Below are 26,127 nucleotides of genomic sequence, written 5' to 3'. Positions count from 1 at the left end.
AAAAAAAGCTGGATCTCTATCTTTTAATTTTATATAAAAATAAGTCCTCAATTAATCAAATATACCAAAAGAAGAACACTACACAAGTACTGAAGGAAGACAACATGTTTGTTTGCTAGTACCAGGGCTTAAACTGAAGTCCTCATGTTTATTTGGCTAGTACTCTACCACTGAGTCTTGCTGGTTATTTTGGAGATGGAATTTGGCAAACTTTTCTGACCGGGCTAGCTTCAAACCATCATCCTTCAGATCTCAGCCTCCTGAGTAAATAGAATTACAGCAATTTCAAAAGTATTCTTTAGTAAATGGGAGATTTTCTGAATATGATAGAAAAACCCCAAAAGTTATCAACATAATGTTATCAAGATGTTACACAGAAAAAAAAACACCATTAATAAAAAGACATTGAACATACTGGGGAAAGAAGTATTTTAAATGTATACACAAAGAGAGAATATAAAGGAAAGATTCAATATCCAAGGCTGGATGCCACTTGTTTATGCCTATAATCCTAGCTTTTTCCATCAATTGCTGGGGCTGTGGCATGTGCCTGTGCCAGCTACATGTGAGGCTAAGATTAGGATGATTGTTGTTCTAAACCAACCCAGGCCTCCTCTCCCCCCCAAAAAAAGTCCAAGACATCAAATCTCAACAGAAAAAAACTGAGCATGGTATTGCACATCTATTATTCTGAGATGACAGGAAATATGGGAGGATTGAAGAGGGAGCTATCTCAAAAGTAATCAGAACAAAAAGTGCTGGGGGCAGGACTCAAATGGTAGAGTACATGCCTAGCATACAAAGGCAATGAATTTAATCCCTTCTACTGCAGAGAGAGAGAGAGAGAGAGAGAGAGAGAGAGAGAGAATGAATTAGAATTCAATGAGAAGCCAATTACACTATCAGATTATTAAAAATCAAGAGGTGATAACATATTGTGTAAGTGTGCTATCAAACAGGTCCTTTTTATCCATGGCTGGTGGGAAAAAAAAAAACTGTTAAAACCTCCATGGAAAGCAAATTGGCAATACTAAGCAAACTCCTTTTCAAATATTGCTGGTGGAATGAAAATTAGAAAATTCTTTGTAGGAGGGAGAGAATTTACAGAACTGTATCTAATAAATGGAAAATATGCTCTTTTTAAACCTAGTTTTTGCATTCCTAAGTAATTATCATGCAGATACACAGGGGCATAAATGAATTGTGCTCCTATGTATATAATTCTAAAGGACTTGTTAAGTGTATTTTATATATCAATCCATCATACTGTGAGACAGATACACATGAGCTGTTATGGGAAGGCTTCCAGATTACATTAACTGGGTAAAAATATATGCTTATGCATGTGAGTTATGGATTATTTTGTAAAAAATTTCGCAAGAAACTGGAAATATTGATTGCCTCTGAAGGAAAGATGAGAGACATTTTCTATATTTTTTTCCTTTTGAATTTGCTAAAAATATGCATGTATTCCTTACACAAAACACATACATTTTTTTTAAAAAATAGAATGTGTCTGTAGTTGCAGCTACTCGGGATATTGAGGCAAAGAGGATCGTTCTGAGCTCAAGAGTTGGAGGCCAGCCTGGTCAACACAGCAAAATCCTTTCTCTAAAAAATAAAATAATAATAATAATCACAACAGAAATGGGAAAAACTGAAGCGCAAAGGCACCTCCCTCATTAATCAGAATTATAATCTTGTATTCATTAGCATGCTTAGGGTAGATCCGGCCCCCGGTCCCCACGGATGAGTCTCTGGCGTGGGGATCGGGGCGCAGGGGCCTGCTGGCGAGGCTCCTAACCGTTCTTAACGGCGGCTGGAATTCAACCTGCCAAAGCAAACCGCTGTCTGGCAGAAACCCACCCCTGAGGACACGGCCCCCGGGAGCGCCCCCGGGCCCGGGCCCTCCACCACCACCACCCCCAGCGGGGCGGGCCCCGCGCCGCTGCGCCCACAGGTCCCTTACCCAGGTCCAGTCTCCGCCGCTCCCGCCACCGCTCGTCCATCCACAGGGTGTGTTCACGCCTCGGCCGGGGAAAGCCAGCGCGGGTCCCCGCTCTGCTGGGCTGTGCGGCGCCTCCCCCTGTCCAGAAATCTATTTCGTGTTTTCAAAAAAAAAAAAAAAGTTTTAAGTGTTCCCACGTCTCTCCGGGGGAATTTAGGGGACAGGTCGAGGCAAAAGTTCGCAAGAAAAGCAAGTGGTGGAGTGTACCACTATCCTGAACCCGTTACCCCAGCGGAATGGTATCGGCTCGGTACAAAGCCGCTAATTGTCTGGGAAGCGTGACACACGTGAGTCAACCCCTCACACCTGGGTCCCGGCCTCGCCAGCGCCGATTCTTCACCTCATGAAGAAGGAGGCACAAGCCTCCTCTGTGATTGGCTTAGAGGCGGACCCAGAAGACTCTGTTGGAGCTTCTAATTGGCTAGTTAATTCTCAGCAGGTGCGAGCTCAACAACTACTTTTCCCGGATCTTACTGGCTGATGAGGTGGGCCGGTCTTGGATTTCTTGCGGGTAATTGGATTTTAGCGCTCAGTAACTATGTCACTCACGATAACTCGTAGAATGATTGGTCGGGGTAGGGGGAGACGATTGGTTGACTACAAACTAGACGTTGATTAGTGCGGACGCGCTTTGGAGGCGGGACAGTGGTGGCTGAGGCGCGGCGGGCGGAGCTCGATTTGTGGTGCGTGTGGGAGGAGGAGTCGGCGGCGGCGGCTGGGTTGAGGTGCGAAGCGGAGAGCAAGACAGTTGACTCTCGAGGAGCGCTAACGGTGGGGTTCCAGGGCGGGGTTTGGGGGTGGGGAGAGGCCGGGCTGTGGGCAGTCGTGGTAACCGGGATGCACAAAGGCGGGTTTGAGGAATGCCAGGCGGCCTGCTGAGGGTGTGGGGCCCAGGAGCCGGGGAGGCGCAGGCGGGCCGCTTTACCCAAATCCAAAGGACGTTCTCTGGTACCAGGGCTAGTTCGTTGTGGAGTCCGCTGCGGGAGGGTTTGCCCCTTCGGCTGGTTCCTTTAGAGACGGAGGCACCATTCTTTTATTAATTTGCTGTTTTGTTTTGTTTTTTTTTGATGCTGGGCTTCTTGAATTCAAGGCCTAGGCGCTGTCCCTGAGTTTTTGTGCACAGGGCTAACTAGTTTGCCTTTTTATCCACCTCTCTCCCACCCACCCCCCACTCAGCTTTTTCTTTAGTTATCTCTAAATATTAGGGGGGGGTTGCAGTGGTCAGAATAGTGTGTCAGAAGGTTTTGGGGGTGTATGTGTGTGTATGTGTTTCCTCCCTGTAGTCCTTGATCCTTAAGACAGTTATTATTGTGGTAAGTTTTGCTGATTTGACTTCATTAACTCATCCCTTTGGACATCGGCTGGGAACTCAGCACAAGATAATTTGTAATATCTGAAGAGGCATTAGCTTTCAATTCATTCTCCCCACAATATATCAAGAACTACAGATGTGGCCCAGAGTAGAAGGATCAAGATTTGAAATCAGCCTTGGTTTAAAAAAAAAAAAGTTTTTAAGATCTTATCTCAACAGAAAAAGTTTGGTGTGTGGAATGCATCTATTATTCCAGCTATGGCAGAAAGTGTAAAATAGGAGTATTACAGTTCAGGGGCTAGGAAGGTGGCTCAGTGGTAGAGTGCTTGCCTTGCATGCATGAGGCCCTGGGTTCGATTCCTCAGCACCACATAAGCAGAAAAAAGCCAGAAGTGGTGCTGTTGCTCAAGTGGTAGGGTGTTTGCCTTGAGCTGAAGAGCTGAGGGACGGTGCCCAGGCCCAGAGTTCAGGCCCCACGACTGACCAAAAGAAAAAAGGAAAAACATTAGCAATCCCTGGATTTGATTCTCATAGTTTCAGAACTGAAAAAAAAATTTTTTTGTGTGTTGAGTCTATTTTGTCTGCTGCGGGGAAGGACATTGGTGTCCAGATGCTACCATGGCTTCCGGTACACTGGCAACACCTTAGATGCTGGATCTTCTGGCCAAGCATGGTTCATATTCATTGTATCTCTGGGGATCTCAGCTCTCTGTAAGCTTGGTGTGGCTGAACCAGGAAAGAAGACATATGCAGATTTCTACAGAAATTATGATTCCATGAAGGATTTTGAGGAGATGAAGAATGCAGGAATCTTTCAGAGTGCAAAGTGAATTTGGAATGTAAAGAATTTCTTTGGGTTGACCTGTGTTCCTGAACTATGAAATATAAATATGTGGGCTAATGAATAGTTTCTCTTATAAATAAATGAATACTATGGACTGGAAAACAAAAAAAAAGTGTTTTGGGCTTCCCTACAGAGATATGATTATGAGTGGCCTTCAAAACAGAATTATTTTCCTTGCACTCTGTAATATGGAGAAATTTTCATATCCTTCAGCCTTCATTTCTCCATTTGTAACAAGGGGAACAGAATAATCTCTATGGTCTCTCTCAGTTCTAAAACTTTTGCATAAACCAGAAGTATGTCTAGCAAGATCATGTTAAATGAGAGAGCACGTTTATTTAGGTTTCCAAGAACCACCTATAGGCATCTGCCTATCAAGATTTCTCCTACCAGACAAGCTAAATCTTAACCTGTATGCCTAGAGCCAGCCTCACATTTGACACTTTACATTTATTGGTTTGACTAATTTGGCAGAAAGTGAGTAGTACTTTTTCAACTATGTCCTTTCTAAGAAATCTATTTAACTTCTAGTTCTTTCCTGATATTGAATTGGGCAAGATTTTTTTAAATTTATTTTGCTGTCTAATTAGTTGTTTTAGTTTTACCTCTCACCAAACTGCTTCAGAACAAGATTTTTATTTTTGGTGGGGCAGGGATGGGGGGGGGGAGTTTAATTCAGAAGCTTGAACTCTGGCACAGCTTTTTTTTTTTAACTCATGTCTGGCACATAACCACTTGGGCTACACCTCCACTTCCAGCTTTTTACTAGTTAATTAGAGATAAGTCTCCTGGATTTGTCTGCCCATGCTGGCTCCAAACTTCCATCCTCAGATTTCAGTCTCGTGAGTTGCCAGGATTACAGGCATGAGCCACTGTTGTGAGGCTCAGACCAGGAATTATTCCTCCTTTTTTCCTAGCATGCTCAACCCATAATAAGCCAGAAGTACTTAACTGAAACACATTAATAATGAAGATGTTTGGAGACCATGAGAAAATCTATGCAGTAACAAATAAAACCTTTTGTAGACATCCTGAATAAACTATTTCTTAGTGTAGGAAAATATCAATTTGGGAGTCATATATTTACAAATTATTTATGCAGAACCTTTCTTTATGAAAGCAATTATGTTTCCTCAGGTATGTTAAAGGTATTTATGTTATAATACAAAGAGTCATATAAGGTTTTTCTTGCTGGCTCTTTAAAAAACAAGAAAACAGCCAGGCGCTGGTGGCTCACACCTGTAATCCTAGCTACTCAGGAGGCTGAGATCTGAGGATCGAGGTTCAAAGCCAGCCCTAGCAGGAGAGACGGTGAGACTCCTATCTCCAATAAACCACCAGAAAACCGGAAATGGTGCTGTAGCTCAAGTGGCAGAGCGCTCGCCTTGAGCTGAAGAGCTGAGGGACAGCGCCCAGGCCCAGAGTTCAAGCCCCACAACCAACCAAAAAAAAAAAAAAAAGAAAACAGTTTTATTCAGTGATTTGAGGAATAAACTTCATAAATGAAAATAAATACCAAACATTAAACTCAGTCCTTCCATCTTTCCCTTAAAAGTGGGGGAAAGCGGGCTGGGAAGGTGGCTCAGCGGTAGAGCACTTGTCTTGCATGCATGAGGCCCTGGGTTCAATTCCTCAGCACCACATAAGCAGAAGAAAAAAAAAAAGCCAGAAGTGGCGCTGTGGCTCAAGTGGTAGAGTGCTAGCCTTGAGCTGAAGAGCTGAGGGACAGCGCTCAGGCCCAGAGTTCAGGCCCCACAACCGGACCCAAAAAAAAAGTGGGGGAAAGCTAGATATGGTAGTATACTCCTGTAATCCCAGCTACTTAGGAGGCTGAGGCAGAAGTACTAAAAGCCTGGAAAACTTATCAGGACTCAAAACAATATCAAAAAGTGTAGTTCAGTAATAGTTTCCTAGGATCCATGAGGCTCTAGGTTCAATTCCCAGTACAATCCCTGAAAGGATGGGAAGAGAACAGTATTCCTTCATGTTGATGCTGAGTCTCTAAAAGTGATGTACAGAGCAGTACATCAGTGGTTCATATTTTTAATATAGCTGCTCAAGAGCCTGAGACAAATATGGTTCAAATGCAGGCTGAGCAGAAAAATCTGGGATATTTCATCTCCAAAATAACCTGCAAAAAGCAGAGCTATAGGCCTTTCTCAAGTAGTAGAGCACAATAATATATTGGATATTGGATAACTAATGGTCTGTAATAGACAAGACACTTGAAAACACTCCTCAACAAAGAGGGATTCCCTCCCCCCCTCCGCCCCTTTCAAGCCAGGAGTCCGATATTGTCTAGAGTCAAGTGACAGGAGATCTCCCTGTAATCCTAGCTATTAAGAAGGCTGAGCAATGAGGATTGCCCTTCAAAGGCAGCCCTGATAGAACAGTTTTAGAGATTCTGTCTCCAATTAGCCAGCAACAACAACAAAAAAAATTGATCTGGAGATAGGGTTCAAATGTTAGATCACCAGACATGAGTGAAAAGGCCAGTCAAAAGCACAAGACCCTGTGTTCAAGCTTTGGTACTAGCAAAAAAACAACTACAAAAACCCTACTGTCTTTAAAAAATAGATTTGTAGGGGCTGGGAAGGTGGTTCAGTGGTAGAGTGCTTGCCTGGCATACATGAGGCCCTGGGTTTGATTCTTCAGCACCATGTAAACAGAAAAGGCTGGAAGTGGCACTGTGGCTCAAGTAGTAGAATGCTAGCCTTGAGTTGAAGAGCTGAGGGACAGTGCCCAGGCCCAGAGTTCAAGCCCTACAACTGACAAATAAATACATAAATAATAGATTTGTAGCTGGCCACCAGTGGTTCACTACTATAATCTCAGCTACTCAGGAGGCTGAGATCTGAAGATAGTGGCAGAAAAGTCCCCATAAGGCTTTTTTTTTTTTTATGGTCAGTTGTGGGGCTTGAACTCTGGGTCTAGGCTTTATCCCTCAGCTCTTCAGCTCAAGGCTAGCGCTCTACCACTTGAGCCACAGCGCCACTTCAGTTTTCTGAGTGGGTTATTGGAGATAAGAGTCTCATGGGCTCTCCTTCCCAGGCTGGCTTTAAACTGTGATCCTCAGATCTCAGCCTCTTGTGTAGCTAGGGTTACAGGAGCGAGCCACTGGTGCCTGGCCCCATAAGACTTTATCTCCAATTAACCACTCAAAAAAATGAAGTGGTGCTGTGGCTCAAGTGGTAGAGCACTAGCCTTGAGCACAAAGAGGCTCAGAGACAATGCCCAAGCCCTGAGTTCAAGTCCCACAACCAACAACAACAATAACAAAAAAAGGCATCCACTTGTCTGCACATATTATGTATGCAGTTGATTTTACAAATTTAAAGCTTAGGAGGAAGTCCTAACTGTAACAACATATAGATGAGATTTTAGTATAATAGAAGAGAGGAAAGAACAACTCCTTGGGACATCTGGTGTGACAAGGTTTAACAAATGAGAAAGGACTAGAGACTGAGTCTTGATAGATTAGCCAGAAGAGGAGAAAAGTGAGGAGGATGTGCTGTTTTGAAAGCCCAAGAGAAGAAGGTGTTTTGTTTGTTTGTTTTTTTTTTGGGGGGGGGTCTGGTCGTGGGACCTGAACTCTGGGCCTGGGCGCTGTCCCTCAGCTCTTCAGCTCAAGGCTAGTGCTCTACCACTTGAGCCATAGCACTACTTCCGGCTTTTTTCATTTTGCTTATGTGGTGCTGAGGAATCAAACCCAGGGCCTCATGCATGCAAGGCAAGCGCTCTATCACTGAGCCACCTTCCCAGCCCCAAAACAGAAGGTGTTTTTGAAAAGAGTAACACCCACTATTCCAGATCCTGTGGCAAAAGCAGACAAGACGAGACCTAATACCTAAGTATTAATACTCTCAGTTCTTCATGTAAAAGGAAAGGAAAACATGGGAGGTAGTTAAGAGGAGCAAGTAGAATGAAGACAGGCTTTCTTTAAGAAGAGAGAATACTTACTGATGGGAAGCCCAGGAGAGAGGAAAGCATTAACAATACCAAAAGAAGAACTTGGAGAACTTTTTTTTTCTTTGTCGTGGTGCTTGAACTCTGGGCCTGGGCGCTGTCCCTCAGCTCTTCAGCTAAGGCTAATGCTATACCACTTGAGCCACAGTGTCACTTCCTGTTTTCTGGTGGTTTATTGGAGATGAGTCTCACAGACTTTCCTGCCTGGGCTGGCTTTGAACCCCAACCCTCCTGAGTAGCTAGGATTATAGGCATGAGCTACGAGCACCTAGCTTTGGAGGACATTTTTATGAAAGACTTCAGTATGGGCCTGGGAAGGTGTCTCAGTGGTAGAGTGCTTGCCTCTCATTCAGGAGGCCCTGGGTCCAATTCCTCAGCACCACATAAACAAAAAAAGCTGGAAGTGGTGCTGTGGCTCAAGTGGTAGAGTGCTAGGCTTGAGCTGAAGAGCTGAGGGACAGCGCCTAGGCCCAGAGTTCAAGCCCCATGACTGAAAAAAAAAAAAAAAAAAAAGACTTAGTACAAGGAATAACGACAATTTATTGTTACAGGAGAAAAGATCAAATAGAGAAAGGTGAATGAATGGGTGTTTGTGGATACTTTCTTTGAAGGCTCTGCTTCCTTAATGAAGTAGGAAGCAAGAACATTTAAGGAATTTAAGAAAGAAGTTGTTTGGGGCTGGGAAGGTGGCTCAGTGGTAGAGCGCTTGCCTTGCATGCATGAGGCCCTGGGTTCAATTCCTCAGCACCACATAAGCAGAAAACAAGCCAGAAGTGGCACTGTGGCTCAAGTGGTAAAGCACCAGCCTTGAGGTGAAGAGCTGAGGGACAGTGCCCAGACCCAGAGTTCAGACCCATCACCAGACCCAAAAATAAAAAAAGGAAGGGGCTGGGAAGTTGGCTCAGTGGTAGAGCACTTGCCTTGCATGCCTGAGGCCCTGGGTTCGATTCCTCAGCATCACATAAGCAAAAAAGAAAAAACCCGGAAGTGGCGCTGTGACTCAAGTGGTAGAGCGCTAACCTTGAGCTAAAGAGCTGAGGGACAGCGCCCAGGCCCAGAGTTCAGGCCCCACGACCGGACCCTCCCCCCCCCCAAAAAAAAAAGGAAAAAGTTTTTTAAGGTTGGAGAAGAAAGATGTGAAATAATTGTCAAGGGAGTTTGAATGTATGTGGAGTTACAAGGAGGGAAATGTTAAGATTTTCTTGGCAGCAAAATGAAGGTATAGTGTCAGATTTTAATAAATGCTAGTAAGGCCATTGCAATGTTCTAAATAAAAGGTTTGTGCTTATTGATTGATAGATTGATGCATGCTGTTACTGGGGCTTGAACTCAGAACTTGGTTGCTTTCCCTTAGCTTTTTCGCTCTAGGCTGGCATTCTCCCACTTGAGCCACAACTCCAGGTCTGACTTTTTGGTGGCTGATTGAAGATAAGAATCTCATGGTCTTTTGTGCTGGACTGGCTTCCTATTATGATTCTGAGATTTCAGTCTCCTGAGTAGTTAGGATTACAGGCATGAGCCACTGGTGCCCAGCTAAGATGTTTGTGCTTCTGACCAGGTACTACGTGGTTGGAGTCATTAGCATGCAGTCAATAATTGAAGCTTCAGGTGTTGATGAAATTTCCTAAAGAAAGCAGTCACATTAGCAATGGCTAGAAAGCATAGGTTGACAAGCCCCAAATGGAGAAGTATTTGCCAGAGAAACAGGAAGAGAATGGAAGAGAAAGAGGACACAGAAACCAAGGATTTTTATTTTTATTTTATTATTATTGGTGTGTGTGTCTGTCTGTCTGTGTCTGTCTGTCTGTCTGTCTCTCTCTCTCTCTCTCTCTCTCTCTCTTACTCACTCGCTCTCTCGCTCTGTCTCTCTGTCTCTCTGTGTCTTTTCTGCAGCTTGACCTCAAGGCCTGGACACTGTCCTTAAGCTTTATTGCTCAAGTTTTAGTGCTCTGCCACTTGAGCCACAGCTTCACTTCTGGCTTTTTTCGGGGTGGGTACTTAATCGTGGTTAAGCTTAGACTTTCTTGTTACTGCCGGCTTCAAACTGCAGTCCTCAGATTTCAGCCTTCTGAATAGCTAGGATTACAGACATGAGCCACCAGCACCCAGCCCAAGGAAATATTTTTGTGGCAAGAATAATTGCCTTCTGGCTGCTGCAGAGTAAAATAAGTCCTCATGCATGTTCTCTAGGTTGATTGTCTGGCAAGTTAATTCTAGTAAAGGAGCAAGGTAGAATCCTATTTCACTATTGGCTGAGCTATAAATAGAAATCCGGAGAGACAGTAAATGAAGGCTATATCACCATGCAAGATAAGTAAGATGGTCTTTATCAGGCCTAGAAAAGGCAGTCCTTGCAGAAACAATGGCTTCTGAGAATATCCAGAGGCATAGATAAGGAATTTTAAATCATTTGATATAAAATCTAAGAGTGTATGTGTACGCATGGGCACACATAGCTTACAAAGCTGACAGTGTGCCATTGAAACCAAACCTCCAGCTGTACTTTTTTTTTTTCTAGTTAAGTTGGATTATGGTTGTGGCCACTGCTCCTTTGGCTTTTAAAACTGATCAGTGGGCTGGGAATGTGGCTTAGCATGCATGAAGCCCAGTTCGATTCCTTGGTACTACATAAATAGAAAAAGCCAGAAGTGGCACTGTGGCTCAAGTGGTAGAGTGCTGCTAGCCTTGAGCAAAAGAAGCTCAGGACATTGCCCAGGCACTGAGTCTAAGCCGCAGGACTGGCCAAAAACAAAAACAAAACAAAAAACTGATCAATGCATAGATCTCCTTGAGAAAAAAAAAGTAAAGTTTCCTATTTCATTTTATGTGCATGTTTCCTTTAACATGTTTAAAATACAATGAGACATTTTTTCCATGAAACAGATTTTTGAGTTTGCTGAAGTTCTTAAATGGGAAAATCAGCACTTGTGTTCTTTTCAGTAACAGTGTGTTCTCATGCCTCTCTGCCAGCCAGACAAGTGTTGGTTGAAAATGCCAACATTTCCTTGGTTTGCTTCTTTCAGGATGTCAGTCAGTGTATAGCTGAAAATGTCCACTGAGCAGACTTCTTGGACAAGCTTGTCCACTATTCAGAAGATAGCCCTGGGCCTCGGCATCCCAGCCAGTGCAGCAGTTGCCTATATCCTATACCGTAGGTATAGAGAAAGCAGAGGTATGTGAAGCTCTTCATCATTGTACCTATTTAGATATATTTAGATCATGTTTCTGCCTTGTCAATTAAAATAAAAGTTTTTTCCTTGCCAGACCAGTAATGTGTCTGAGATAAAATTGGCTTTTGGTAAGGAATCATACTGAAAATATTTCTTCTTTGTATTCTGTGTAGCTAACCTATGAAATGATCAAGTTGTATAATCCCATTGGTCTGTTATACTCTTATTTATATGCTTCTCTCTAGTTGTCAGAAGTCACTATCCCAGCCACATGTTGATGGCTCACCCTGTATGTAATCCTAGCTATTCAGGAAGCTGTGACCTCAAAGACCAAAGTTCAAATACAGCCTGGGCAGAAAAATCTATGAGACTCCCATCTCTAACCAGGAAAATTTTGGACTGGAGATTTTGGACTCAAGTGGTAGAGCACCAGCCCATGAGCAAGAAAGCTGAGCAAGAGACCCTGAATTCAAGTCCAGTACCAGTACCTAACTAAACAAATGAGTAGTATCCTACAAGCTAGAGAATAGAACTTAGAGAAATGATTAATGTAAAAGTCATTCAAGAAAGCTAGGTGCAGTACACTTGTAATCTCAGATTCTCAGGGGTTAGAAATCCAAAGGATCATGTTTGAACTTCTACTGGACAAAACAGCAAGACCCCCCCCCCTCAGTACAATTAGCTGGGTATGGCAGCACATCTGTGGTCCCAGCTACACAGGAGCCCATAACATGGAAGATCACAGTTTGATGCCAATCCTAGGCAAAATTACCTAGGATTGCTAAAGCAAAAATGGCCTAGAGGTGTGACTCAAATGGTAGAACACCTGCCTAGAAAGGCCCTGAATTCAAACCCTAGTACTGCCAAAAACAAAAATAATTCAGGGGGCTGGGAAGGTGGCTCAGTGGTAGAGCGCTTGCCTTGCATGCCTGAGGCCCTGGGTTCGATTCCTCAGCACCACATAAGCAAAAAGTAAAAAGCTGGAAATGGTGTTGTGGCTCAAGTGGTAGAGGGCTAGCCTTGAGCTGAAGAGCTGAGGGACAGCACTCAGGCCCAGAGTTCAGGCCCCACGACTGGACCCAAAAAAAAAAATTCAGAATTTTTGTGACTATAGATATTTAAAGCAATTTGTTGCCTTCATTCTTATCCAAGAATAATGTTTTGGGAAAAGTAGTTTGCTCAGAACCAAGAGCCTCCTCTTTCCATAATCTACATTTCCCATTTTAGTATCTTAGAGAAAATGCCCTGTTTGTGAGTATGTATGTGTACTGGGGCTTAAACTTGGCCTTATGCATGTTAAGTATGTACTACACTCATCACTGAACTATACCCTCAGCCTCAACTCTAGTTTTTGAAGATCTCTTAATTTCCACTTAGATATTCCTTTTCCTTCTCACTGTGGTTAGATCCACACCTTATATCTTGGATCAGTGTCTCTTACATTCAAGGAAGGGATAATAGTATTTTGGGGTGTATTTAAGTCCAATCCAGTAAGCTCTGATCTGTGCAGAAGAACGGCTGACGTTTGTTGGAGAGGATGACATTGAGATAGAGATGCGGGTTCCCCAGGAGGCTGTGAAGCTCATTATTGGACGGCAAGGAGCCAACATTAAACAAGTAAGTGTGGGAACAAGCAAGTGGCTTTTCCCAGGCCTTGATTCTGTTTATTGATTTCTTGTTCCCTTCCTCCGACCCTATATCAAGAAAGACCCCCCAAGCTGTTTATATATATATATATATATATATATATATTTTTTTTTTTTTTTTTTTTTTTTTGTCGGTCGTGGGGCTTGAACTCTGGGCCTGGGAGCTGTCCCTCAACTCTTCAGCTCAAAGCGAGCGCTCTACCACTTGAGCTACAGCGCCACTTCCGGTTTTCTGGTGGTTTATTGGAGATAGGAGTCTCATGGGCTCTCTTGCCGGGGCTGGCTTTGAACCATGATCCTCAGATCTCAGCCTCCTGAGTAGCTAGGATTACAGGCATGAGCCACCAGCGCCCAGCTCTGTTTATATTTTTAAATGAAAAAAAAAAGCTTTTTATCTAGCTACACTATTTACTTTCCAAAGATGAATACTTCTTAGAGAATTAATGACTAGATTAGATGATTCTCAGCTTAATATAGCTTGAATTTTTTTCTATTATAGAATTAATTAACTTATTAATTGGCAATAAATACAGAATTATTGCTTTTTTAAAAACTATTTTCTGTTCTTCAACAAAACAAAATCTTTTGGTTGAAGATGTAGTTCAGTGGTAGAATTCTTAACCTAATACCTATGAGGCCCCAGGTTCACTTCCTAGCAAAACACACACACACACACACACACGCACGCATGCATGCACACACGCACGCACACATTAATGAGGAATGAGATGGGCACCTGTGGCTCATGCCTGTCATTTTAGCTACTCAGGAGTCTGAGATCTGAGGATCACAGTTTGAAGCCACCATGCCCTCTCCCCATGTTCCCTCCCCCCAATAGAAGCAGAGAATGAGACTTTTATCTCCAGTTAACCACCAAAACCTGGAAATGGAGCTGAGGCTTATGTGGTAGAGCTCTAGCTTTGAGCAAAAAAAGTTCAGGGCCCTGAGTTCAAGCCCAGGACTGTCAAAAAAAGAAGAGAGAGAAAATTGTGATTATCTAATCTATATAAAATCAGGAAAGAAAAGGACATAAACACAAAGAGAAATAAATGGTTTTAAATTAACTGCTATTTGGAATTATTCTTGTTACTGATTTCCATCCATAAGTACAAGTAAATGAGGATTGCTTATAGTGTTTGTACTTAGCTGGTGCTTTTGCTTAACTCCATGTATCTCCAGGATTTAGTTTAGAGTATCCTTAGCTGGGCCCTAATTGGAGCTCTTTCAAAGTGTACTGCTACATCTCCTTTTTCTCTGCAGTTGCGGAAACAGACAGGTGCTCGGATTGATGTGGACACAGAGGATGTAGGCGATGAGCGAGTGCTGCTTATCAGTGGTTTTCCTGTTCAGGTGTGCAAGGCCAAAGCAGCCATCCATCAGATCCTGACAGAGAATACCCCTGTGTCTGAGCAGCTCTCAGTTCCCCAGAGATCCGTGGGCAGAATCATAGGTACCACTGGACAGCTTACTCTATTTCCTTTTTTCTTTACTTTTGCCTTTCACACTTTCCCAGGGGTTTTCCTGATCTACCCTCTTTGACCTTGTTGAGGAAAAAAGACAGCATGTTTTCTTAAGAGCTGGAGATGCAAAGTATAGTCTTGCCTAAGAATCCAAAAAATGGAAATGACATGAAATTAACATAGCTAAACATCAAGAGTAAATAAAATTGATAGTCCTTTATTCTCTTTCCTATAACAATAACTCCAGTAGCTCATCCTTCCATTTTTCATTTTATATCCTGCTAAATTTGGAAAGTAGCACTGACTATGATTTTTCTAGTAGTTAAGATTGGCCAGGAGGGAAGGACAGATTTTTATGTGTTGTTCAATATAGGGAGAGGCGGCGAGACGATTCGTTCTATCTGTAAGGCCTCAGGAGCAAAAATTACCTGTGACAAAGAATCTGAGGGGACATTACTACTATCAAGACTTATAAAAATCTCAGGAACACAAAAGGAAGTGGCAGCAGCTAAGGCAAGTAGCTGATGCACTGAATCATACTTAGAGTGAAAGAACCCTTTACTTGATCCTGGATCAGTATCTGACTGAATAGATTATACCTTCTTTCATTTTCCACAGCATTTGATACTGGAGAAAGTTTCAGAGGATGAAGAACTTCGAAAGAGAATTGCCCATTCTGCAGAAACCAGAGTCCCACGCAAGCAGCCAATCAGTGTGAGAAGAGAAGAAATGACAGAGGCAGGAGGAGCTGGAGAACCAGCTTCATGGAAAAACACCAGTTCTAGCATGGGGCAGACTGCACCTTTGGAGATTCCTCCCCACAAAGGAGGTGGTGACATGGCTGTTGTAGGACCCAAAGAAGGTTCCTGGGAAAAACCTAATGATGACAGCTTTCAGAAACCTGGAGCCCAAACCAGTCCAGAGATGTCCATGTTTGAAAGTATGTAACAAACTGAGAACCCATTAATCATATAAAAGATAAGACGACTAGCTTATCTGACCTCAAGTAGGAATCAATAAAAAATGTAAATCTATCATCGTAAATCATGCCTTTCTGGTAATGTCTACTTAGGTTGATACTGAACAATATATATGTGTATATATATATGTGAGTGTGTATGTATATATAGAGAGAGAGAAAGAGATTTTTTTTTCTGGTTGTGGGGCTTGAATTCTGGGCACTGTCCCTCAGCTCTTCAGCTCAAGGCTAGCCCTCTGCCACTTGAGCCACAGCACCACTTCCAGTTTTCTGGTGGTTTATTGGCTATAAGAGTCTCATGGACTTTCCTGCCTGGGCTGGCTTTGAACCATGATCCTCAGATCTCAGCCTCCTGGTAACTAGGATTACAGGTTGAGCCACTGGCACCTGGCTACAATAATTTTTCTGAATGTAAGCCAGCTAATGATGAAGGAAAATGAGATCACAATATGCTGACACAGGAAACTAGTCTGTGAATGGTACATCAAATAATTAAATGTATATTCTTTCCCCAAACACACCTTTTACTGGCTGGGCACTAGTGGCTCATGCCTGTAATCCTAACTACTCAGGAGGCTGAGGTTTGAGGATCATGGCTTGAAGTCAGCCTGGGCAGGATAGTCCATGAGACTCTTTTCTCCAATAAACAGTTCAAAAAAGCTGGAAGTGGCTAAAGTGTTAGAGCACTAGCCTTGAGCAAAAGAAGCTCAGGGACAACACCCAGGCCCAGAGTTTAAGCCCCAGATCTGGCAAAAGAAAAATTTCATTAGCGTAAACTACTTCTATAAGAGAAGTTTCATTTTGACATGTCCATACATGTATTCAATGTATCCCATCAACCTCATCTTCCTTATTACTCTCCCTTATTCTTCCTCATCTTAAAACAATTTCACCTGGCTTCATGGTGTATGCATATAAATGTACGTTGACAAAATTCACCCTTATTCACTCTCTCCATTGATGCTCCCCTTCTCTCACTCATAGCCACCCTGAACAGAGCCTGTTTTATTCTTCTGTCACCAGACATGCTTTTTGAATAAGTAAATTCTTAGCCTAATTTTGTATGGCCTGTCTGGTTTGTTTTTTAAAAATCATCACTTCAAGAAGACTGAAAAAGCCATGAGCTTTCTCTCTATGCAAAGATGCTGGGATGAACAGGGAAGACCAGGGCCCCCCAGAGGCTCATGCTCATGACGTTGCCCATGCTCACATGATGGATCCACGGTAGACTGGAATCTGGAACAAGCAAAATTATTCATGTACAGCTTACTGCCCATGTACCTTTTCATGATCTTGATGCACCTGCCAGATGGAGGACTTCTCTGAATACATGGCATATGTCAAAGAATGTATATTATTCTCAGTTACACAGAAAGGTACTGAGGATAACTTAGTACCTTTCTTCAGGACATTCTTCCAGTTGTTCCTCCAGCCATTTTCTAAATGGTTAACAGCCACTCAGTCAGTATTTGTACCATTCACAGTTCTAATACAGTCACCATCCTTATCCCTATGTTCAGTCCCCAGTCCTGACTTCAGTTTCCATGCTGATGAGTACCTAGAAGTCTACGTTTCTGCCTCTGAACACCCTAACCACTTCTGGATCCAAATCATTGGCTCACGTAGCCTGCAATTGGATAAGCTTGTCAATGAGATGACCCAGCATTATGAGAATAGCCTGGTGAGTTGCCATAAGCACAGGGCTGGGGCATTTTCATTGTAATATGTTTTCTTTCTTGTGAGGCAACTGTTCTTTCTCCCTTATGGTATTCCCTGTTTATTAGCTACCGTTCATAACTCTACCCCCTCCCAACTCCTCACTCCCATGTATAGCCTGAAGACTTGACTGTGCATGTAGGAGATATTGTAGCTGCACCTTTATCTGCAAATGATTCCTGGTATCGAGCCCGGGTCCTTGGCACGTTGGAGAATGGAAATTTAGACCTCTACTTTGTTGACTTTGGAGATAATGGAGATTGCCCACTGAAGGAGCTCAGGGCTCTCAGGTCAGTGTGGACTGTTCTGGAATCTCAGCTGTTGGCTCAGCCCTGACCATATAGAGTAGTAAGCTCACATCACCACGGGGATTTAAAAGAAAATCTATTTTCAGAAAGCAGATGATTATCTTCTCACTGGATCAGTTGGTTCTGTCTAAAAGAAGACTATAAGAAGTCCCACTTTGCCCTGAGCTTCTGATTTGTTTCTCTCAATTTAGGAGTGACTTTCTAAGCCTTCCATTTCAAGCAATTGAATGTAGTTTGGCACGGATCGCCCCCTCAGGTAAATCAGTCATGTCAACTTTGTCTTTCATATAACGTATGTGAGGAGCTCTCACATTACCAACCTTTTTGAGTCTTGGGAGTCTCAAAGCTTTTTCATTACTAGTATGAAAAAGCAGCAACCAGAAATTTGCCTGGCAGTGAGGCAGACTCACCAGAGATGTATATAAGTACCTTCCTGAGTAAAAATGAATAGTTCCCACTATGTTGAAAATGAACTATTCAACTTATGGGTGGAGATGGGAAGAGGTGACACTGTTCAAAAAGAAATGTACTCATTATTTGACTTATGTAACTGTAACACCTCTGTAATCTTTATAATGACAATAAATTTTTTTAAAGAAATAGTTCTAACTTACCTCCAGGGTATCTGCATACCCTTTCAGCACCTTCTGTGACACTTCCACCCTCTTATAATTTTCTGCCAGGTGTACAATGGGAAGAGGAAGCTTTAGATGAATTTGACAGACTCACTTACTGTGCTGAATGGAAGCCCCTGGTGGCCAAGATCTCTAGCTATGTCCAGACTGGGATCTCAACTTGGCCAAAGATCTACTTATATGATATCAGCAATGGGAAGGTAACACTGCTCAATCTATCATCTGCATTTTCATACCCTATTTCTCTCCCAGAAACCTTTATCCTAGTCACCATCTCACACACGCACAAAAAAACCTTTGAACTCTGGGCTTGGGCACTGTCCCTCAGCTCTTCAGCTCAAGGCTAGCGCTCTACCACTTGAGCCACAGTGCCACTTCCGGCTTTTTTCTTTTTGCTTATATGGTGCTAAGGAATCGAACCCAGGGCCTCATGCATGCAAGGCAAGCGCTCTACCACTGAGCCACCTTCCCAGTCCCGGACAACCTTTGAAGTTTTTTTTTTTTTTTTTGTCGGTCGTGGGGCTTGAACTCTGGGCCTGGGCGCTGTCCCTCAGCTCTTCAGCTCAAGGCGAGCGCTCTACCACTTGAGCTACAGCGCCACTTCCGGTTTTCTGGTGGTTTATTGGAGATAGGAGTCTCACGGTCTCTCCTGCCCGGGCTGGCTTTGAACCGCGATCCTCAGATCTCAGCCTCCTGAGTAGCTAGGATTACAGGCGTGAGCCACCAGCACCCGGCAACCTTTGAAGTTTTAATCTGAGTTATTCCATCTTATTTACTCAGATTTGTCCTCCCTAACAATGGGAACAATATTCTTTTTGTTTTATTTCTCAGAAACTTGATATTGGGCTAGAATTAGTTCGTAAAGGATATGCAATTGAGCTTCCTGAAGACATGGAAGAAAACAGAACTGTCCCGGACATGTTGAAGGACATGGTATGTAAACTCTTCCTTAGCTGCTTCCAGGAAAACCTTGGGCATGGAGACACAATGAGGCCTTCTAGACATAACATTAACTTCTGGAAAATCGAAAACTGCCACTCTAGAACTATTAGGTTACTTCAGCTTCCAAACTGCTTAGGAAAATGTTGATCAAAGCCATTGAGTAGGAAAGGAATGATGGAGTGGGGGTAAATATGGTCACAGTGCTGTGTGTGTGTGTGTGTGTGTGTGTGTAAGTAAATAACATGAAGCCCATTAAAAGTTATAAGGGAGGATTATTGAGAGGTATAAGGAAAAAAACCCAAAACAACAAAACGAGATATTTTTGTTCCTGTCAACTGCCTTAATCTGATCCTATAGGCAAAATGACAGGATGGCCTCTCTTTTCTCACCAGCCAAGATGGTCTTTTTCTCTTTTATGCCCTAAGGCCACAGAAACAGATGTCTCTCTTGCCAGCATGCTTAGTGAGACCAAAGAGAGCCCGGAAGAGCTACCACATACCCTGTCCTGCCTCAGCTTATCAGGTACCATCATTGTTGCCTATTTAGAATATCTGTGGATTTTTTGTTTTGTTTTGTTTTTTGTTAGTCATGGATCTTGAACTCTGGGCCTGGGCACTTTCCCAGATGTCTTCAGCTCAAGATGAGTGCTACTACTTGAGCTACAGTGCCGCTTCCAGTTTTCTGGTGGTTAATTGGAGATAAGGGTCTCACGGACTTTCCTGCCTGGGCTGGCTTTGAACCTCGATCCTCAGATCTCAGCCTCCTGAGTAGCTAGGATTACAAGCATGAGCCACCAGCACCCGGCTGGAGTTACCTTTTCAGTTTCTCCAGAGTAGGGAAGTTAAAGCTTGGTTCTTAGATCATTGAGCACCAAGAGCCCAGTTTAATCCTAGGCCTCTGCTAGAAAAGGGCAGTATCTAATATCATTTCTGCCCAATAGAAGCTGCCTCTATGTCTGGTGATGATAACCTTAAAGATGACTACTTACTCTGAAGTCCGTGCTTCAGCTGGAGAGCCATCTGCTTTGCAATGTGAGTAGGGAAGTGATGAGGGTAAGAACGGGAGCCTTAACTTTATTACCCCTTCCCTTTACTCTACCTTCATGTAATCCTCTGCAGCTGCTTTCCTGCTGATTAACTTGCTTCATACTGACTCTTTAAGCTTTTTGCCTCTGTTTGGCAGGATTTGGTGCCAGGAGAGAGGAATCTCCAATAGAGATCCATGCAGTCCTTCCTTTGTTACAGAGTCTGGCTTGGACCAAATTCATTTTCTCCTCCCATTGGACTACCAGAAAGTGTGTGGGGAAGAGGGAGACAAAAACATCCTCCCTACACTTTACTCCCAACCCCCACCCTGCTGCTGTTATTTTTCAGGGGTCTGAGTCAAGCTAGGTCTCCTCTGCCAGTCATAATGTGCATTATTGTGGGGCTGTGTCTTTCAAGGCTGGGAAACAGCCAGAGTTTGGGCACTGAAATGATGATTCTGAAGACTGTGACTCACCCTATCAGGTGACTCTTGTTACAGGAAGTGTTATGAGTAGTATTTGAGTTGAAAAGCAAAGGCAAAAATCAGCAAAAATGTTGAGCTGCAGGACGTGGAAAGAATACCACCTCCCAGCCACAATTTCAGATAGGTTATTGGAGACAAGTGTGTGTGTACAAGTACAAACTTTAATTAAAATGTAAGTAAAAAAGACAGCTCAGGAAATGCTGTAAATTGCTAGTAAAGTGTTAGTAAAGTGTCTATATATGTATATACATACACCTTGAAAGTTCAAATCATTTGGGGGACTGAATAAAAATCTCAAAAATATTTAAACTAAGTATTCATTGGCCACCTAAGCCTAAATCACATGAGAATTATCAACTGCCTTATATAGAGAGGCAGTAAAACAAGTGTCTTTCCATACACACATTTACTTTCTTCCCCCAGAGTCACTTCCAAATCAGCCAACTCAAGGTTAGGCTATGTAAATAAAACCTCACCTAAACTATTGTAAAAAGCCTGGATTCGGATTCTGGAAACCTGGATTCAAGGAATGCTTAAGAGCAATTTTTCATTTGTGACAGTATTGTCTCTAATGAGAACTGTGAAGGTAATTGAAGGTATGTATATATGTAATGTGGGTAGGAGGATAATGGTAAGTGAACAATGAAAGGTAAACTAGAAAAAAATACATAAAGATGCCTTATGCAGGCCCTTTTTAATATCAAGGGGTTAGTGAGATCTTCCCTGATACTATGTGGAATTTCCTCCTCCTTTAGGGTCTTTGCTATCAAAGATAGCACGAACTTCACCCCCCTTTGGTGGAAAATTAGTGCCTCAGTCTTACCTGCAGTTTACTACTATAAAATATTCCTTTTTGTTGTTGTTGGTCATGGGGTAAAAATCTATTCACTTCATGTCTTGTCAGTTTATATCCCGTCCTGTGAATTCCATTCATTCTTCCAATACAACCCTGTACTTGCTATCTGGAATACACTCTTTTTTGCATTTTGTGATCCATGTACCTTCTCTCCAAACAGAACTGGCACTTGTCTCCAATTTCCATTGAAATGTGTAAATGTGTAGATCTAGTTGGTCGCTTGTGGGGCTTGAACTCAGGGCCTGGGCACTGTCCCTGAGCCTCTTTATGTTCAAGGCTACCCCTCTACCACTTGAGCCACAGAACCACTTCTGGTTTTTTAGTGGTTTATCAGAGATAAGAGTCTCACGGAGATTTATCTGCACAGGCTGGCTTCAAACTGGTATCCCCTGCACAGGCTGGCTTCAAACTGGTATCCTCAGATCTCAGCCTCCTGAGATTACAGGCATGAGCCAACTGGGCCCAACAAGACCGTCTTTTTGAGCTCCCTAATTGGTTGGTAATACTTTGCCTTAGACATTTATGCAAATAGATAGGATGTATAAATGGCTTGGATGTATAAATGGCTTGGGATAAGGGAATGGAAAAAGGAAATTGAATTCTTTCCCTCTGTGGCACAGGTGCCTCTGGTCTTTTTAATCACCAAACTCACCCTACAGTGAGTTTAGTTCTGTACCCCCGGTCATCACTACCCCCCCCATCCAAGAAACAGCGGACACATTTTGATTGCACTACCCTTTATTCCTAGGGTGGAGTTGTTTTGAGTCACATCCTAGGGGTCTTGAGTCCCGTGTATCAAGGCTTCCAGCCCCTCACAGAGATGGAATAAACATGTTTAGGGAGGCGCATTAGGCAGGTTGCCAAGGTCCCTTTCTAGGGGATACACCATGAAGATGACATTGCCCCAGGGAGGAAGGGCAGGGTGATCTGGTCTGACCACCTCAAAGCCCATGTAGCTGAAGGCCCGAAGCAGGGCACCTGTAAAAGGACAGTACAAATGATTAGAACAAGTGATTAGCTCATCCCATATATTCCCTCAGAGATCTGATTTATGGAAGCAGTAGAGTACAGACTCTATTTAGGATGTGTTTTGGTGTGAAGCAAACCTAGGCTCCAGCCCTGACTTTAACACTTCTGATGTTCAATTCTCTCATTGTGAGACTTCCTAGAACTTTTTCTTCACTAAATTTAAGATTAATTTTGTGTGTATGAAGTCTCAACACAGCATCTATCTGGTTAAATGTATTCCAGTTCTGGCTTTGTGCCCAATCCTTTCACATAAGGAATGATACATTCCCTTGAACTCCTGCCTGGTCCACCACATCTCTTGAATTTTCTGTGTAATTTTATCATTGCTCCCTCAGTCTAACTCTGACACTGCCTCCAGGGACTTTTAGTTAGTTCAGCTACAAAATGTACGTAAACAGAATACTGAGTGATTTAATTTCTTTTGTAGTGGGGGAGAAGAAAAATCCCTGAAATACCAGGAAAGAGAGACTCTAACAAAGGAAAATAAGCTTTTGGCTGCCTCTATAGAAAGGACAAGAAAAAAAACAGCAGATTCCCACCTCTGTCCTTCCGATTGTTCTGGAAGTTCACAAATACAGAGTCCACACTGGTCTTCTCCTCCACATACTCCAATGTTGCTGTCAAACTAGAGGGCCAGAGAGAACAAGTCAACTCAGGGTCTAGAAAAATTTTTCCGCTTTTGCTGTCCACTTGCCCAGACCAAGAAATCAAAGTTTTTAAACTAGATTTGATAGCTTTTTCTCTGAAGCCAAAGAATTATGACTGGACTGAAATATAAACCACAGAAAAAGTCTAGGAAGAAAGGCCTATTAAGACAAGAAGCTGGAAAGCCCTTTTCGTTATTCTGTTATTTCTGGATTCTCATTTCTATGTTTCTGAATCAGTCCTGCAACTTCCCATAGGCTCTATTCCCTTGAACACCAAAGGTTCTGGGTCACATGCTACTTGATTTGTGTGTCCTACCCAGTTCTTGAATCAGCCCACTTACTGATTGTGACACAACAAAAGGATGGAATCCCTTCATCCCTTCCCTCCCCAACTGGCTCATCCTAGCTGAATTACCTTTCCCGATTGCCTTGATCTAAGGCCCGAGATGGGATGTCCAGGAAGAGTCGGTGGTCAGAAAGAAGGCCGTGCCAGTGGGCATAGGAATGGGGGGTGAGGCGAAAGTGGAAGTCTAACTGAACTGGATCCTGGTGGAGCAGAATGTCAGTAGACAGCACTGTCAGGTTCCCAGCCTGGAAAAGGAATAAAAAATATTCATATTCTTCTTCTTACCAAAAGTATTATAGTCTACTGCCTCAGTGTCCACAAGTCAAATTGTACAGATTTGGGTGCCTCTGGAAGCAAGATAAGTCAAATGAAACAAGCTGGGAGAAGTGGAATCTGTCTCAAAAGTCTCCCTTAAACCTAGGAACTAATAGCCATTCCTGTTAAGAGTTCTACTTGGTATCGGATCTGCAGTCTATGGGGTGTTACTGGATGCTGATCTCATCCCAAGGACTAATTGAGAAATGTACAAATATTTACAGTTTATTTTTATCTTGTTTTGAGACAGTTTCACTATGTTGCCCAGCCTGGCCTTGAACTTCCAGACTCAAGCAATTCTCAGGCTTCAGCTCCCCCATAGCTTGGACTACAAGGTGTGTACCATAGTACACAGCTTACTGTTTAAACAAAGCCTTATCTATTCTATTTACTCCACTTATTTTCTCATATCAGTTTTCTCTCAAACTTTTTCTAAGATCATGATTAGGAATGTTACTTGCAATATGATATAAAGATAAATGAAGGAGTTCTAGATTCTAGGTCAGCATCTAAACAGCTTTATGTCCCATATTCCTATAAAGCAAGTCTATATGTTTATAAAGCAAGTCATTATTACATCTCAGCTCCAATGTACTATCTACCTCTAATTTTCTATGAGACTTTTCCAACTAGCTAATGGCCTCTAAACATTACAACTAACACTCTGCCCCTATCATGGCCTCAGCTCACATTTCACTTACCGAATACAATTCTTTAAGCTGGTTGTGCTCTTTTTCCTGCTCAGTGCTTTTGCCCACCTGGAGACCTCCTAGGGACTCAGGAGCACTGGAGGCAGCAACGGGGCCGGAGTGTCAAGTCCTCCTGTTCCTTATAAGTGATGCTAGTTGGGAAAATAAACGTAAAGTTAATTTACATTCGAATCTGATTAGGCTGTAACTCAAATACTTAGGATTACCTAGGAACACAGGACCAGCCTCTGATACTGTCTTTTTGTATCATCTATGGACCAGCCTATTTTTCTAAAGCAGTCAAATGGGAAAGTTGTGCAAGTCCCATGCTAGATTTGTCCAACTTTGCTACCAGTTGGGAAATACTTTCAAATTCTTCCTCTTTCCTACATTTTATAATAAATAAAAAAAAATAAGTACCTTCTGTAACAACAGGGCAGCATCTTCTCCCGGAGGGTGATCCGGTATTTGTAACAGTAAAGATAATAGGCGTATGGTGACCAGATTGGGTAGAGGTAGTTCCGTGTTTTTCCCCTCTTGATATAAGAAAGGGAGTAGAGAGAGGGACGGGACCTGTAACAAGGCAGTTTTTCTGTTCAGTGCCTCCCTGCGGCAAAGTGAAGTTCAGAGACGAGCGGCAGAGGTTCAAGCTATCTTGCCCATTGTGACCTGGAAGGCACTATGACACACGCACTGAGTCAGCCCTTATGTCACTGGACTCCACTCTGCTGCTGCTTGCCCCACCCTCTTCCTTAACCAACCGCATATTCACTTGACAGAGGTACTTTAAATACTTTAAACTTTAAATACTTTAAAGTTTGTATTCGTTTCAAGCACTTGTGCTCACCCATCCTGGACCTTCCACTGGGATACCTCCTTCTAAAACCCACCACTTAAGAGTTCTGACACCGCAGAATAGTTCCAAGACTCTAATTGAACATTTGCTTATTTAGTTCCTATTCAATATTTTTACTAACATCTCTACCTTACACTTAGGCATTACAGATTATTGAAGTTCTCCATTATCTTGTAGGGTAGGAATGTAAAACTGAAAACCTCCAGGGGCCCAGGACAGCTAATATAAATTAGTTAGACCTGCAGGGCTACATACGAAATGAACTCACACCCTATTTAAAAGATACCAGCACAACTCAGCTTCATCTGGTTGCCATACAGAGCCAGTGGTATCAGACTTTATGGGGTTTTTTTCAACCAAAACCAGAAAAAATTTGTGCCAAACTCTTCTTTAAAAGCTAATGAGAAAAATTGAAACCATGTGTTAGCAAACCTTGGTTTTGAGACCACCAGTGTGAACATCTATATATTCTTTATTCATCCAATAAACATTGAATGAATAAATATTAAACACTGGGCTCACAGTGGTAACCCTAGCTACTCAGAGGGGCTGAGATCTGAGGATCACAGTCCAAAACCAGCCTGGTCAGAAAAGTCCACAAGACTCTTATCTCCATTTAACTACCAAAAAAGCCAGAAATTCTGCTGTGGCTCATGTGGTACAGTGCTAGCTTTGAACAAAAAAGCCCAGGAACAATACCCAGGCTCCAAGTTCAAGTCCCAGGACAAGCACACACACAGAAGGAAAGCTGTGTGTGTATGAGAGAGAGACACAGAGAGAGAGCGCTAGGCCAGGCACTGTGAGTCTAGGTGCTTGGGATACAATAGTAAAGAAAATGAGGATTCCTGCTGTGTGAAACTTCTAAGAATAAAAGAACAAACCTAGAAAATAAGT

General features: G+C 42.8%; 2 protein-coding genes and 1 long non-coding RNA gene across 4 annotated transcripts; 1 reads left to right on the top strand and 2 right to left on the bottom strand.

Moving 5' to 3' along the window:
- Positions 1–1,429: 1,429 nt before the first annotated feature.
- Positions 1,430–2,339, bottom strand: LOC105984934. The gene is made up of 3 exons (XR_001175020.1): positions 2,315–2,339; positions 1,970–2,098; positions 1,430–1,611 (listed from the first exon to the last, which is right to left on the bottom strand). It is a non-coding gene; the product is annotated as an uncharacterized LOC105984934 (long non-coding RNA).
- Positions 2,340–2,700: 361 nt separating this feature from the next.
- On the top strand, positions 2,701–23,520 carry Tdrkh (tudor and KH domain containing). 2 transcript variants are annotated; one of them, XM_013015295.1, is made up of 14 exons: positions 2,701–2,779; positions 11,154–11,302; positions 12,811–12,917; positions 14,207–14,396; positions 14,780–14,919; positions 15,025–15,346; positions 16,906–17,066; positions 17,219–17,391; positions 17,601–17,665; positions 18,093–18,244; positions 18,876–18,977; positions 19,412–19,508; positions 19,927–20,017; positions 22,808–23,520. In XM_013015295.1, exons 2-13 carry the CDS (start codon positions 11,179–11,181, stop codon positions 19,977–19,979), a joined length of 1,686 nt encoding a protein of 561 aa, XP_012870749.1. In that variant the 5' UTR covers positions 2,701–2,779; positions 11,154–11,178; the 3' UTR covers positions 19,980–20,017; positions 22,808–23,520. The 2 variants fall into 2 exon arrangements, with proteins under 2 accessions (XP_012870749.1, XP_012870748.1); XM_013015294.1 differs by lacking the exon at positions 22,808–23,520 and adding an exon at positions 20,169–20,707.
- On the bottom strand, positions 22,079–25,023 carry Oaz3 (ornithine decarboxylase antizyme 3). Its single transcript, XM_013015300.1, is given in 6 exon segments — positions 22,079–22,329; positions 22,920–23,005; positions 23,443–23,618; positions 24,390–24,467; positions 24,469–24,529; positions 24,798–25,023. Coding segments are annotated over 6 exon segments (567 nt in total). The 5' UTR covers positions 24,821–25,023; the 3' UTR covers positions 22,079–22,186.
- Positions 25,024–26,127: the final 1,104 nt, after the last annotated feature.

Source organism: Dipodomys ordii, unplaced genomic scaffold (assembly GCF_000151885.1).
Source record: "Dipodomys ordii isolate 6190 unplaced genomic scaffold, Dord_2.0 Scaffold26, whole genome shotgun sequence".
Classification (NCBI taxonomy): Eukaryota; Metazoa; Chordata; class Mammalia; order Rodentia; family Heteromyidae; genus Dipodomys; species Dipodomys ordii.
Note: the sequence above shows the minus strand (reverse complement) of the source record. Positions and strands in the feature narration are given on the sequence as shown.